Raw genomic sequence first — 13,174 nt, 5'->3', positions numbered from 1 at the left:
AAGAAACAGTGTGTATGTGTTCAGCGTTGAGGGAAAGCAGCAGTGCTGATCTGAAACAGACGTTTCTTATTTTTTCCTGTGCTGCAGACACGTTACCAGGAAATGCCAGAGCCCAAGTTCATGTATGGAAGCCATTATTCTTCTCCGGGTTATGTTTTGTTTTATCTTGTTAGAGTTGGTAAGACACCTTTTATATGCTTTCTGAGCAGACAGTTACCTCCAAAGCAGACAATATTTGGAGCAAGCTGATGGTGTTTTTCTTTCCTCTTAGCTCCAGAATACATGCTCTGTCTGCAGAATGGAAAGTTTGATCATGCTGACAGAATGTTCAACAGGTTTGTTTACATTTTGTCTATAACTGGGCTGGTTTTGTTTTCAAATATGCATCAATGGGGAGTGCAAAGCCTTAAAAATACTTTTTTAGTAAATGTGTGATTGATCTATCTTATCTAGCATTGCAGAAACCTGGAAAAACTGTTTGGATGGTGCAACAGATTTCAAAGAGGTAAATAAATGGCTAGAAAATTATTTAAATTTTCTCATCTGTGAGAAGAAGCTTTCTCATTTACTGTTGATTTCAGAGTGTTTGGTTGGAGTGTGTTAGGTTGTTTTTTGTAGTTTGTGCTTTTCAGTTGTGTGGGTTTGGTTTTTGGGTTTTTTGTTTTTTTTGTGCAGCTGATGACTGCATTTTATGAATCCTTTATTAACTGTATATGAATCCTATATCAGCTCCATGTTTGCTCATCTGTGCCTGCTTTCTGCCTTTTACTTTAACAGAAGTATCATTGTGAATGTTACTGGAAATAGATGGGAATTACTAGAGTGTGGATTAAGGCTGAAAAGACAATTTTATGTATTGTCTGCTGGAATCTTATAAGGATTTGGCTGTATTGCAATGATACATTCTGAGAATTAAACTGTAGAAGTAGTATCTTGGGTTTTTGAGCCTTTAGAAACTCTAACTTGTAGAATGTGTTAAGAATAATAAACTGTCACTTAGTAAATACTGTTAAACTCCTTTGTCAAAGTAATGTTATTTAATACAGTGATGCTTTAAAAAAATAATCTACAGTCATGGTGGTATTTAAATATTTTATTTAACTTCTGAAATTTGTCATAGTTTTAGTTTTATTCTAGATTTTAGTCTTGACTCTTACTTGATGGCTTAAAAATGAGAAGGTAGCTATGCAATGAGAGTTCTGAAGATACTCATAGATGTTGTGGATTCATATGTCACACATTACTTGTTTAAAAATGTGTGCCACTCTGAATTTAGCAGTTTAGCTCAGAGAACTGACTTGTACAAAAAACTGGAAAGCCTGCCCAACTTCAGGGCTTGACATATGAACTTCAATAACTTTCTTTCCACTGAATGATCTGTTTAAGCGTTCAAACTAATATCAAAACTTGGGGTTTTTTTGTTTGTTTTAATTTCCAGTTGATTCCAGAATTTTATGAAAATGATTCTAGTTTTCTAGTAAATAGTTTGAAATTGGACTTGGGAAAAAGGCAAGGTGGAAAGACGGTTGAAGATGTAGAGCTTCCACCTTGGGCATCAGGTAATAATAGTCAAACTCCTTGTATTATTAATTAATTCAAGATTGCTGGAATCGTGGTTCTTCCTAAAAAATGTCCATTCTGGTTTCTTCTAAATGATCTCTTTCTTTAAAGCACTGACATAAATTAACAGGGGCTTTTAATTTTTATAAGAAAATTGACCTTTAGTGTGGGATGTTTTGTTGGTTTTTCAAGAATGAGGAGGAAGAGAGATGGATACCAATACTGAACAGGATATTTTCTCCTTTAATTAAACCTTTCTCTTGTCAGGTCCTGATGACTTTCTTCAGAAGAGCCAAGAGGCTTTAGAAAGTCCATATGTATCAGAACATCTTCATGAATGGATTGACATCATATTTGGTTACAAGCAGAAAGGAAGTGAAGCAGTTGCAGCTCACAATGGTAAATACACTTTTATAGAACTAGCAGAAAAAAATGGGGATGCTTCAATTAGGCAAGAACAGTAAATTGTAACAAACACGTACTTTGTTTTGAGTGTTCATAACTGTGCTTTGAATGCTTGATCCTTACTGGAAATAGTGATTTATCTGGTAGTATTGCTCTGATGCTGATTTGCATCTTTGAAGATGTGCTTCAGAGAGTGGACAAGATGATTCTGTAGCATTGCTGGGAATTGCTTGCACATCACAGTGTGGCAATATGGTAGGAATTAGTGTTTCCCAAATAAAAATGGGAGCCTGCAGGGTCTCTAAGTAAACATGTATTTAACCTCCTCCACTGTAATTTCAGTGAGAGAATTTGAACACAATTTCCCCCTCCTCCTGAGAGCATTGGTAAGGGAAAGAATGGGCTAATGGGCTCCAGGTCTCTAGAAGTGAGAATAAAGGAAGAAGTGTGTTGGTTCATCCTTGTATACCTACACATGGCTGCATGTGAGACATTTCACTGTTTGCAACCTCACTCTGGATATGTATCTAGCCACTGTGGGCCCTTACAAAGGGGGGTGTTTTTATGTTACTGCTGTGTAGATGGGTTTATTTATGCCTGATGAATAAGTTAATCCTTTACCAGTGATTAACTTATTCATCAGTTTGATATTTTAGCTGTTATGTTACCACCCAATAAGGAAGTACCTTCTTTCAAAAAAGAGTATCAGATCAGATTTTTAGGGTGTTTATTCCTGAAGTCCTGATCCTTTTGAAGGACCACAAGTAACAGAAAATGTTGAGATTGCACTTAAAAAGATAGTATAAGTGTAGAAGGAAAATCTTCCTACAACAGTGGTGAAGGTAGGAAGAAACAATTCCTCATTTTGGTACTCATTACTTTTTAGTTTCAGGATAAAATAGTTGAGATAGCAAGGATTGTTTTGCTGGAGTTTGTTTGGTTTTGTGTTTTTTCACTGAGTGGCTGGGAGCGGGTTGGGTTGTTTTCTACTGTTCATTCCTTTCCAGTGTACTTTCTCTACATGTCCTTAAGAAATGATTGGCTATATTTTAGAACTGTAGGGTTTGGCATCCAGTGATACTGGGAGCATAAGTGTCAATTACAATGTACAAGAGACTTCAAATACAGTAAATCAGCATATAAATTATGGCACCTATATTTTTACCTCTTAAAGGACAGTGCTAATGAGAGCACTTTTTATGCATAACATGATGCTTCTGCTGCAGTATGGATTTTTATTAGCATAATTGCAGACATTTAAGTAGATAAGAGAGTCAGAAGGGATCTGTGTATGAATGAACTTAGCTCAAAGTAAATATTCTTAAGCAGAGGTCTCAAAGTCATTTGCGTCATGGCACTTCAATTGGAAAGGTGAATACACAGATCTTTCTGATAATTCTTTATTACTTTCTGTCTGAAAATTAACCAAAGATCCAGTTATGCAACTGTGCTTGCTTGCTTATTTATTTGTTTATTTGGGGTAGGTATTTAATGAAGCTTAAATAAGCGACCCTTCCTCTATGAAAGTACTGATTCCATCTGAAACTTTCTGAAAATCTCTTGGAAATCCTAAGTTTTTTTCAGGTAAAAAACAGTATTAAAATGTAAGACCTCAAACTCTAATGCCTGCTAAAATAGGTTATTTGTGAGTAAAAATGCAGCTTTGTTTGTAGGAAGACAAACAAAATTAGCCTTATGTATCTATATTGTACAAATAAACTTTTTTTTTCCCAGTGTTTCACCCATTAACTTATGAAGGAGGAGTGGATTTAAACAGGTAACTAACAAGAATCTGGATGTTTTTGTTAAAGCAGTTAGCTAAGTTTCTCAGTATCTCTCCAAGTTCTCTGCCAGCTGTAAAAGGGCTCTGTACATGAATGGTGTTGCTCTTCCATTTTATACTACCAAATATGCAGAGAACCAACATCATATTCTCAGTTTTAGCGTGCATTGAAAAACTATTTCTTAAGAATTTCTTCAGTCTGGCTTTTGTGCAAGTGCTTCAGTCTCATTGAGACTATTGTTATTTTACATAAGCAAAGTTATGAAGCTGTTATATGATTGTAAACCTGCAGTAAATCAGATCTATAAGAATGTGTGATGGCCTGTAGTGCTGTAGTAACTGCACATGCAGTTCCATGATTTTGGGGAAGGAGGGGAAAAATGTACTTACTTCCTTGGTTTAATTATATATCTTGCTTTGTTAAGTATTATGGACCCCAATGAAAAAGTAGCTCTGCTGACACAAATCCTGGAGTTTGGACAGACACCAAAACAGTTGTTTACAACCCCTCATCCTCAAAGGAAAATTCAGAAATTGAAAAGCTTGTCTCGAACATCTAGTCACAGCATTTCCATAGCTGAGTCTCCAGGTAAATGTTTAATAGATCAACTAACAATGTGAAGGATTTGTAATTTTGAGTAGTTCTTTCTCCCACAGGATCTCATTATACAACTCTCTTGGCTACTTTCCCTGAAGCCAACTCAAGATAAATCCATGAACTAAATCTTAAAGAAAAACAAAACTAGACCAGTTTCAGATTTCAAAATACTGGTGTTGCCCTGTATTTTGCCTTCTGTTCCAGTGGTCTTCTCTGGGACTGTTCAACCTCTGCTTCTGAAGCTGTGGGAGGGTGATCATCCCTGGCCTTTCCTAACACTTTAAATTCAAGCTGATGTGACAGCAGTTTCAATGACCATATCTGCAGGCATTCTAAATGATGCAAATATTTGTTTGGGGTTTTAACAGGAATGTCTTAGGGGTAATCAATTAATTAGCTTGATCAAAGTAAACCCTAAGAACTTAAATTAAGCATATGAATTTTTTCTCATTTTCCATGACTTGAATGAAAATCTGAAAGGAATTCTTTTCCCCCTATACTGCTACATACTGTTGGGGCAGAGTTGATTGAATAATTTTCTTCTAGAAAAGGATTGTAATGCCCTCACAGGCTTCTATTCAGGGCAGGACTTAAACCACTTCTCTGAAACTAAGATGCTATTGTCTTCATCATGTATCTAGTGATTTAACTATAAATTGGGCTGAAGATTGAGCCCAGGTATCACTTGGAAAGATTTTTCTCATTTGTTGTCTTCAATTCACTTACCATTTGATGGCCTTCACTTTTAAGCAGAGGAGTGACAATAAGTGCTACTTATCATGGCAACCTGTCGCATCCAATGGCAAGAGGGGCTTTGAGAATTGTATGTGGTGATAGTAATGGTTGTATATTGAGTAGATTTGCTGCCTGAGTCATTAATTCACACATCAACAGTTTCTCTTGGGTTTAACCTTTTTTAATTGACATCTAATTATCTAAGTTTTGTTGCGTTTTTAGTCCTTTAACTTTTGCAACAGTGAAATGAAGTTGTTTTTAGGTTTTCTTTTTTTGTTTTTTTGTTTCCCATTTTGGAATTGCATTCCGTAAAGTCTGCTGTTTAAAAGCACTAATTTGTTGAGAAAAATACTATTTTTGACTGTGTAAGCCTATGTAAATCCAGCAAGAGATTAGGGAAGAAAAGTTAGTGATCTTGTCACTCTTTGCATTAGTCTAAGGATCTTATTCCTGAAACTCTGCATGATTTCTGTACTTTTATATTTATATCAGCTACCTAGGTATTTGAAATATGTCTTTTTATTTTCTATTTGTGATGGAACTTTATTGTGGTATTTTATTGCAGTTTCTCCAAATGAAGAATCATTTGAAGATTTGACAGAAGAAAGTATAACACTTGCCTGGAACAATATTGCCAAACTAAAATTAGATACACAGTGTAAAATTCACAAAGAGTAGGTACTACTCTTTCCAGTCAAAATTCTTCCACTGAATTGGTGGGGGGGAGGATCTATGTGTCAGTCTGAATGATGGCTTAGGGTTTAAGGTAAATACTTTTCTTTGGGAGATGACTTAGTGATTTGATTATGCAAGATGAACTTGAGTGTATGATGGGTTATGAATCCAGAGAAGGTATTTGTCAGCTTGATTTTTGCTATTGTTTTTCCTTAGCTCTAGATCTGTATAAGTTCATTATCATTTTAGTACCTGAAGCAGATATTGATTACTCTTCTCTAAAACTGATAACAGCAGCCAGATAAAGACTTCCATTTATATTTTTTTTTATAACACCAGGAGGATACAACTTCATACCATCAGATTTGAAAGGTTAAACGCTTAAGTTGTTCCACTGTACACCTCAAGCTGCTGCTGCATGAGCAGTTTGCCAAGTCTCCAGCTATAGATTTTCAGTTAATCCAGGTACCAAACTGCTGTTCTGGTGGATTCCTAGGGATTCATGAGTCAGTAGGGGCACTTTTCAGGTGAACTTTGAAAATACCTAATAATGAACAACATCAGCTATATTTTAAAGAATAGGTTTTCCTTTGCCCTCATCTCTTGTCATAATGACTGGGCTGATTAGGAGGATTTCTTACTAACTTGAGTCCAACTACTCTCTTGGTGACTGTAATCGAATCAAGGAAAACATTATCATGTCCCTAAAACAAGGTAATATTTGTAGTCAGAAATCTGTTACTAGATTGTTAGCATTAGAGAAATCCTGATCCTGAAGAGAATCAAATTTCAGCTTCTGATTTTTATTTTTTTTTTTCTTAAGGCTGCTGAGAAATAATGAGACACAGAGCTGTGTAACAAAACTTTGGCTGTGCAGAATGCTCTGTGCTTCCAAATTCCCTGACATAAACTTTGTCTAAATTTCTATCTATAGTGACTTTGCCAGTGTCCAATTAAAGGAGAAAAACTGTGCAAGTTCCAATTCCTGACACTTGAGGTATTCAGTATCTGCTTGTCAGCAGCTTCCTGACTATTTGTAGCTAATCCAGAATTGTAAAAAAGAAATGGGAAACCATTTATCTTCTCACACGGGCAAGTCCCTTCTGGTGAAGATGGAGTTCTTACAGAGCACTATAGGGATCTTGTCCTGGTGTTTCACATATTATGTCAAGGTATATTTTTGTCTCTAGGCAGATCACACACCGCTGTAGTGTTTTTAATCTCCTTGAATGTCTTAGCTCCTACAGAGCTCAAATAACAGATTTCTGTAGTCTATTTACAGTATGGTGATTAAGTTTCAAAACCTATGAAGTCACCCACAGGCTTACTTGTATTAAACAGGGCAATTACTGGAATAGCAGTCACTTGCAATGGGTCTTCTGTTTTCACTACATCCCAGGGTAAGTATTGCACAAATATTTACCACAACCTGCAGTGTAAATGCAGGTTAATGTGGGGTTTTTTTAACAAAATAGCATGAAACTGAAATATATATCTGATGTAATTAAATAGCTTAACTCTATGAATTTGTTCAGTTTTAGATTGTTTTGACTCAAGCATTTCAATATTATCTAGGCTTGGAAGATAATTTCAGTGATAAGAATGGATAGTAATGGAAATTTATCCATATAGATACCAGAGTTCTTTTAGAGTTTAAGCATGGGGTAGTCCATCTGTAACTGGTACAAAATAGGGTAGTTCCAGGCCCAAGTCACAAGCCTTATGAAGTTCTCAGAGACTATGAGAAACCTGTGCCTGCTTTTCATACTAAGATATTCAAGCAGAAGCAAAATTATTAGCTTCTAGAATGTAAAATAGTCTGTTTATTTTCTATTTTGTCCCTTATTCCCAGATTCAACTTTGAAGATGTTTTCCAAAGACTCAAAAACCATCCAGAGAAGTGTGTCCTTTTCAAACATGGTAGGCTGCTGTCAAAATAAGAATGAGATGACTGGGAATCTTCTGAAAGCTGCTCAGTGAGATGGCTCTTAGCATCCATCAATGCCTCTTTTCTTTCCCCTGCCTACTCAGTTGTATTATATTTGAATAATTTAGAAGAGTGAATTGAGACTCTCTCAGGCCACCAGAGAGACAGAGCATGTTCTGCAGACATGGGGAACAAGTATTAAATGGTTACACTGGCTCTGTTCTGAGTTGCCCTGCTATCCAGGGAAGAGCTTGTGGTAGACAGATAGTCTGGTATGAGCAGGGGTTTTTTTCCTGAGCAACCTTGAAGTCATTTGGACCAGAATTACAAAGCTTAAATTCCACCCACGTGCTTGCATCCAGCATTGCCATACTTCACCCAAGTGTTTGAAGCCTGTGAGTCAGCCAGCAGAGGAAAACCAAGCACAGGGAGTGGAATCTGTGCTGGATGAAAATGAGCCATCCTCCTTCCAATAGCAATGATCTCAGCAACTTGTGAACAACACTTTACCCCTGCTCCCAAAAGAGCTGGAAAAAGGATTCTGAATTTGATTTTCTGTCCTTGAGCACTGTGGCCAGACCTGGGTTTTAAAGATACACTCCCAGTTGCCATATTCGGTCTTCTATTGGTGCAAGACACCAAGATATATCAGTTTTCTCTCTACCACCATCTCTAGCCCAGACAGACGCCATAGCATGCTCTGACTGGTCCCCAAGTAAATTGCGGGATCAAGACCCTGTGGTCTGCCATGGGACACACTAGCAGGTGAATCTTGATACATTAATTCCTAATCTTCAGCAAAGGGAAACTTGGGAACATTGCTTCTTGGCAGTGAAAGACTTGAGATGATAAGTACTGTGATGGAGAACAAACGTCAAAAGAATCTGCATGTTTAGTTTTAGTTTCTGTTAGCTATTTGTGTCTAGAATTTAGAGCAGCTTACAAGATGAAGAGCTGACCCACTTAATTCTGAGTGAGGAATTGCATAACATGTGCTTGAAATACTAGTTTCTTTGGAAAGATTTATCAGTTCTGCATGTATTTCTGAATGTTTCTGCTACCTTTATTTAATAGAGATTAGGTACTCTTGATTTTCACTGTCCAGTCTCTAAGGTTTTTTTGATCAGTGTTCATATAACATCTGCATGTTATATTTATAGAAGACTAAAATGCTTCTTATTCTTCAAAAGTATGTTAATGTACTTGAATTGGATTTGGGGTAATAAATTGAGTATTACTTTTTTTTATTATTATTACAGGCTTTGTCATCTTGTCTGATCTTACCAGGAGATACTACTGTCATAAGTTCTTCATGGGACAATCACATGTGTGTATTTACTTCCTATTGACTTTATTGAATTGCATGAAGTGCCTTGGTTGCTATGTTTATGGTTTTGGATAGTGATACAGAAAATAATTTTTAAAACAGTGTCTGTATTTCTATTTTTTCCCACTAGATTTCTGTTAGAAACTACAGAAACAAAGTTACTTTATTTAGAAGAAAAACCTTTAAGTTTTATAAGATGTAATGCTTTTATAACCTTTCTCTGTTAGATATTTTTATTCAATTGCATTTGGAAGACAGCAAGATGTTCTATTGGGCCATGATGATGCAGTCAGCAAGATCTGTTGGCGTGATGGGCGCTTATTTTCTGCATCTTGGGATTCCACTGTGAAGGTTTGTAAATGGGATTGTTACAGTTGCATGACTATTTATAGCCAGCACTTTGTAATATCCAACCAGCCAAATGCTTTGAGATGAATGTACCTGTTGTACTAGAGTAATAATCTAGCTAGTATCACAGTAAGTTTATTTCCTGAATTCGTTCTTCAGTTAGATTTAGCTCAAAAAATAAAAGCTAAATCTAATTGTTTCAAAGCTAAAGTGTTATTTTTCAGGAAATTTCATTCATTATAACTCACTTTAAAAAATGAGAATTCTGAAGACAAAGTGTAGTTGTTGGAGAAACTGGAATGTTTTTTGACTTTGGTGATTCTCTTTCTTGGGTGGAGTAGATTTCTAAAATGTTTAATAATTTTGTAGTTTTACATTCTTCAGCTAAGAGGAGCAGAAACTTGCTAATCTAAAGAGCATGCCTACAGTTAGATGGAAAGATAATTTGGAAGCTAGAGACAGGAAAAACTTTCCCAAAGCCTGCTGTGTATGATTTTTTGGTAAGTACACATTTAGTGCAGTGATATACCCATTCTTAGGTAGGCTCTGTAGTCTATCTGGAGTCAGCAGAGTTGTGTTCACCATGTGGTTCTGCTTAGGGTAAAGGAGTTCAGGTGCCATTGCTGTACTCTGCCACGTAGGCAAGGCCCACAGTGAACACAAGCAGCCTTCCTTGTAATGTGAGAGTTCAGCACTCAGGGAACTCATCTGGGGTTATATTACTGCTTCCTTGAACAAACATAACTCTGTGTTGTAGGTGTGGCACTGTGTTCCTGGAGAGACCTTGAGCAATAAAAAACACCACTTTGAACTACTTGCACAGTTAGAACATGATGTTAGTGTAAGTATGTTGATACAGTATCTGAGAATAAGAAAATTAATGGATTATTTAAATCATGATCTAGTGGTAAAGCACAAAGATTGGGTTAGGGGCTGCGGGATGTATTTTAGGAAATGTGTGTAGGGCTGTTTTGTTTTGGGGTTTTCACCATCTGATGGTTCTGTACCAGTGTTCTGGGCTTCCTGGGTTGAAAGGTCCATTTCTTGGGACTGAAGCACCAGTGTAAACAGAGGTTTCTTAATTTGTGTTGCTCAGCTTGTATGCACAGAATTCCTATGGGGGGCAGGAAGGAGTTGGGTGGTTTTTGTTTGCTTCTTTGGTTTTGAAAACTGATTAATCTTTTTTCAAGTGTTTTGATTGTTACAGCTTCCTCTTAATGTAAGGCAAGCAAATGAAAAAGAAATCCTGAGTTGTTTACCATGCTATCATGGTAAATATCTTCATGAATTTCGCTGTAAATATACAAACACATTGTGTGCAATGAATCATAAATGTGTAACTGCATACTTTTTTTATAGCCTCTAACATCAGTATGTGAAGATATTTAGATTGACTGTGTTCTAAGCCTTCCTAAGAGTTAGTTTTTTAATAGGTCACAACATTGGCAAATACTGAAATGGTTCTGATAACATTTAAGAACTGTACCCAAGAGAACTGGAAACAGCTGATGGGTAGGATGTTTTTTAAAAGTTAAAAATTTTACCCTTAAGGGTAGAGTCTAACAGTTAGATGGAGAGTATTGGTACTAAAAGCAATCTGAAATGTCACAATTTCTGATACTGCCAAGCAAAAGCTTTTAAAAATATCTTCAAAGTGACCTATCTTTTCTTCTTACTGTTTGGATTTTTCATACTTATAACTAATTAAGGATGTCGAGAATTAAATTCAAAGCTTTTCATAAATAAAATATCCTCTTGGGGATAATGGGCTTGTTGTGTGTATGTTTAAAACCTGTCCCAAGAAGGCTCACATGAAAGGAGAAGTCACGGGATGTTTAACTTCCTAGGTAAATACAATGGACCTTAATGCTGCAAATACCATCCTGGCATCTGGAACCAAAGAGGGTACCATTAGTATTTGGGATGTTACTACAGCAACAGTGTTGCACCAGTTGCCACATCATTCTGGGACTGTATTTCATGCTGCTTTTAGTCCTGGTATGTTGGATTTCAGTTTTTAATATGCACTGTTGGGAGTTTCAAAGGGAATCTTATTCTTAATACCATATCATATATCTTTCTTATTGGAATTACTGCTTTAAGGGGGATGGTGAGATGTTTTGGATTGTCACACATCTCCTCCATAAAGAATTTAATTGTACACAAGGCCATGCTAGGCTGTACACCAGTGATCTAGACTCTAAACAAATCTTGTTTATCTTTGCTTGCTTAGAGACTTAATTTCCAGTAAATTATTTATAGACAGGTAGGTCAGGTAATGTCACATCCAACATGCAGATCGCAGAGTGCTTTGGCAACTAGAACTGAATGTCTGAAAATGCTTTTTTTTTGCTGTTGTTTTTTTCGTCTTTTGTACAGACAGCAGACATCTACTGAGCACAGGGGAGGACTGTTGTTTTAAAGTAATAGATGTACAAACTGGAATGCTTGTATCTTCTGTGACCACTGAAGAGCCACAGAGGTAATGCTGAGCACATGCACGTTATGGAGCTGGGTAGAGATGGTTGGTGATAGCAGAGTGGTAAGGGCAGTAATACTGGGAACTTGGTTTTATTGCATCACTTTTTAGTATGCAAAGACTGACATTCTAGCATGTTGTGTGCATTATGATCAAGCTTTCCAAACTGGGGCAAAATCAAGCAGCTCTCCAAGTAAATAACTTTTCAACAATTTTCATGTCCCTTAAACATGATGACAGCTCTTCCAGCAGCTGAGCTCCTGAAATGTCTAACAGGTTGAGTTTTCTTATTTGAATAATCTCTGTCACTAATACTGATTTGTTGAGTTTGTTTTAATTTTTTTTTGATAATCTAAAAAAAGATTGGCTTTTAAAATCAAAGACCAATCACCTTTTTCCACCAGCTGAAAAGTATACAGTTATTTATGGTTTATCAAATAAACAGATGGAATGCTTACCCAGTTATTGGAATAAAAATATAGCAGCTATACATGGAATACACTTAATATTTTTTGTGAGTATACATAACTACATATGCATGTTCACATATATATTTTCACTAGTTATTTACCTGAAAGTCATCTTTGCTTTTTAAGTGATGGTTTCAGGAATAGGAAGTGGCAGAAGTGGAAGTGGTGGCTCATGAGAGCAGTGGGAAATCACATACATGCACAGCTGACAGGGCCCTCTTCTGTTATGGGATTATGTTTCATAGAAGTCTGCCAGGGGAAGGCCTGGCTGGGTCTAGGGCAGTCACTCTTTAAAATAATTTGGGAATAATCTTTCCAGAAAGACTGTGTTGAAAGGTTGTTTCCTTTGATTTCATATCTCTATTTCCAGTTCTTTTTTGACCTAGTTTGGAAATGTTTGGCTGTCATCATGCAAAAGCTTGACATGAACTAATTTCAGATTTACTTGCAGGTGCTTCAAATGGGATGGAAATACAATCTTATCAGGATCTCAATCTGGTGAATTACTGGTTTGGGACCTTCTTGGAGGAAAAGTTACTGAAAGAATCAAAGGGCATACAGGTATGCCTGAACTATTCCCATTCTCAAACTGAATGTGAGATTGCTATTTTCCAGCTCTTTTAGTACTGAAAACTTTGAGAGTCATGTGCTCAGCCAGCTGGCTGTTCCTGATGTCAGCTTTACCTGAAACACAAGAATTAAAAGTAGGTCCATGTGAGCCTCCTAGGAAATCAAGTAAGAATGGAGGAATATTGCTTTGTACAAGACTGGCCAAAGGCAAATTACTTCCAATTTTTCTAATTCACACAACATTGAGAAAGTCAACATTTTTCTACCTCTTGGCCGTCAACTATAGTATAGACTGTA

General features: G+C 36.5%; 1 protein-coding gene across 1 annotated transcript in view; it reads left to right on the top strand.

The window, feature by feature from the left end:
- Positions 1-13,174, top strand: part of NSMAF (neutral sphingomyelinase activation associated factor) — a 37,887-nt gene that overhangs the window by 23,765 nt on the left and 948 nt on the right. The window contains exons 15-30 of the mRNA XM_021555666.3: positions 88-178; positions 272-335; positions 454-505; positions 1,439-1,559; positions 1,828-1,959; positions 3,700-3,742; positions 4,174-4,337; positions 5,647-5,755; positions 7,098-7,156; positions 7,609-7,676; positions 8,943-9,010; positions 9,238-9,361; positions 10,116-10,199; positions 11,206-11,356; positions 11,738-11,840; positions 12,759-12,868. Of these exons, the coding sequence (XP_021411341.3) occupies positions 88-178; positions 272-335; positions 454-505; positions 1,439-1,559; positions 1,828-1,959; positions 3,700-3,742; positions 4,174-4,337; positions 5,647-5,755; positions 7,098-7,156; positions 7,609-7,676; positions 8,943-9,010; positions 9,238-9,361; positions 10,116-10,199; positions 11,206-11,356; positions 11,738-11,840; positions 12,759-12,868 (1,543 nt within the window). The remainder of the gene's footprint in view (positions 1-87; positions 179-271; positions 336-453; positions 506-1,438; positions 1,560-1,827; positions 1,960-3,699; positions 3,743-4,173; positions 4,338-5,646; positions 5,756-7,097; positions 7,157-7,608; positions 7,677-8,942; positions 9,011-9,237; positions 9,362-10,115; positions 10,200-11,205; positions 11,357-11,737; positions 11,841-12,758; positions 12,869-13,174) is intronic.

The sequence above is a fragment of the Lonchura striata genome, chromosome 2 (genome assembly GCF_050655825.1).
Source record: "Lonchura striata isolate lonStrDom1 chromosome 2, ASM5065582v1, whole genome shotgun sequence".
NCBI lineage: Eukaryota > Metazoa > Chordata > Aves > Passeriformes > Estrildidae > Lonchura > Lonchura striata.
This window is presented reverse-complemented; position numbering and strand designations above follow the sequence as displayed.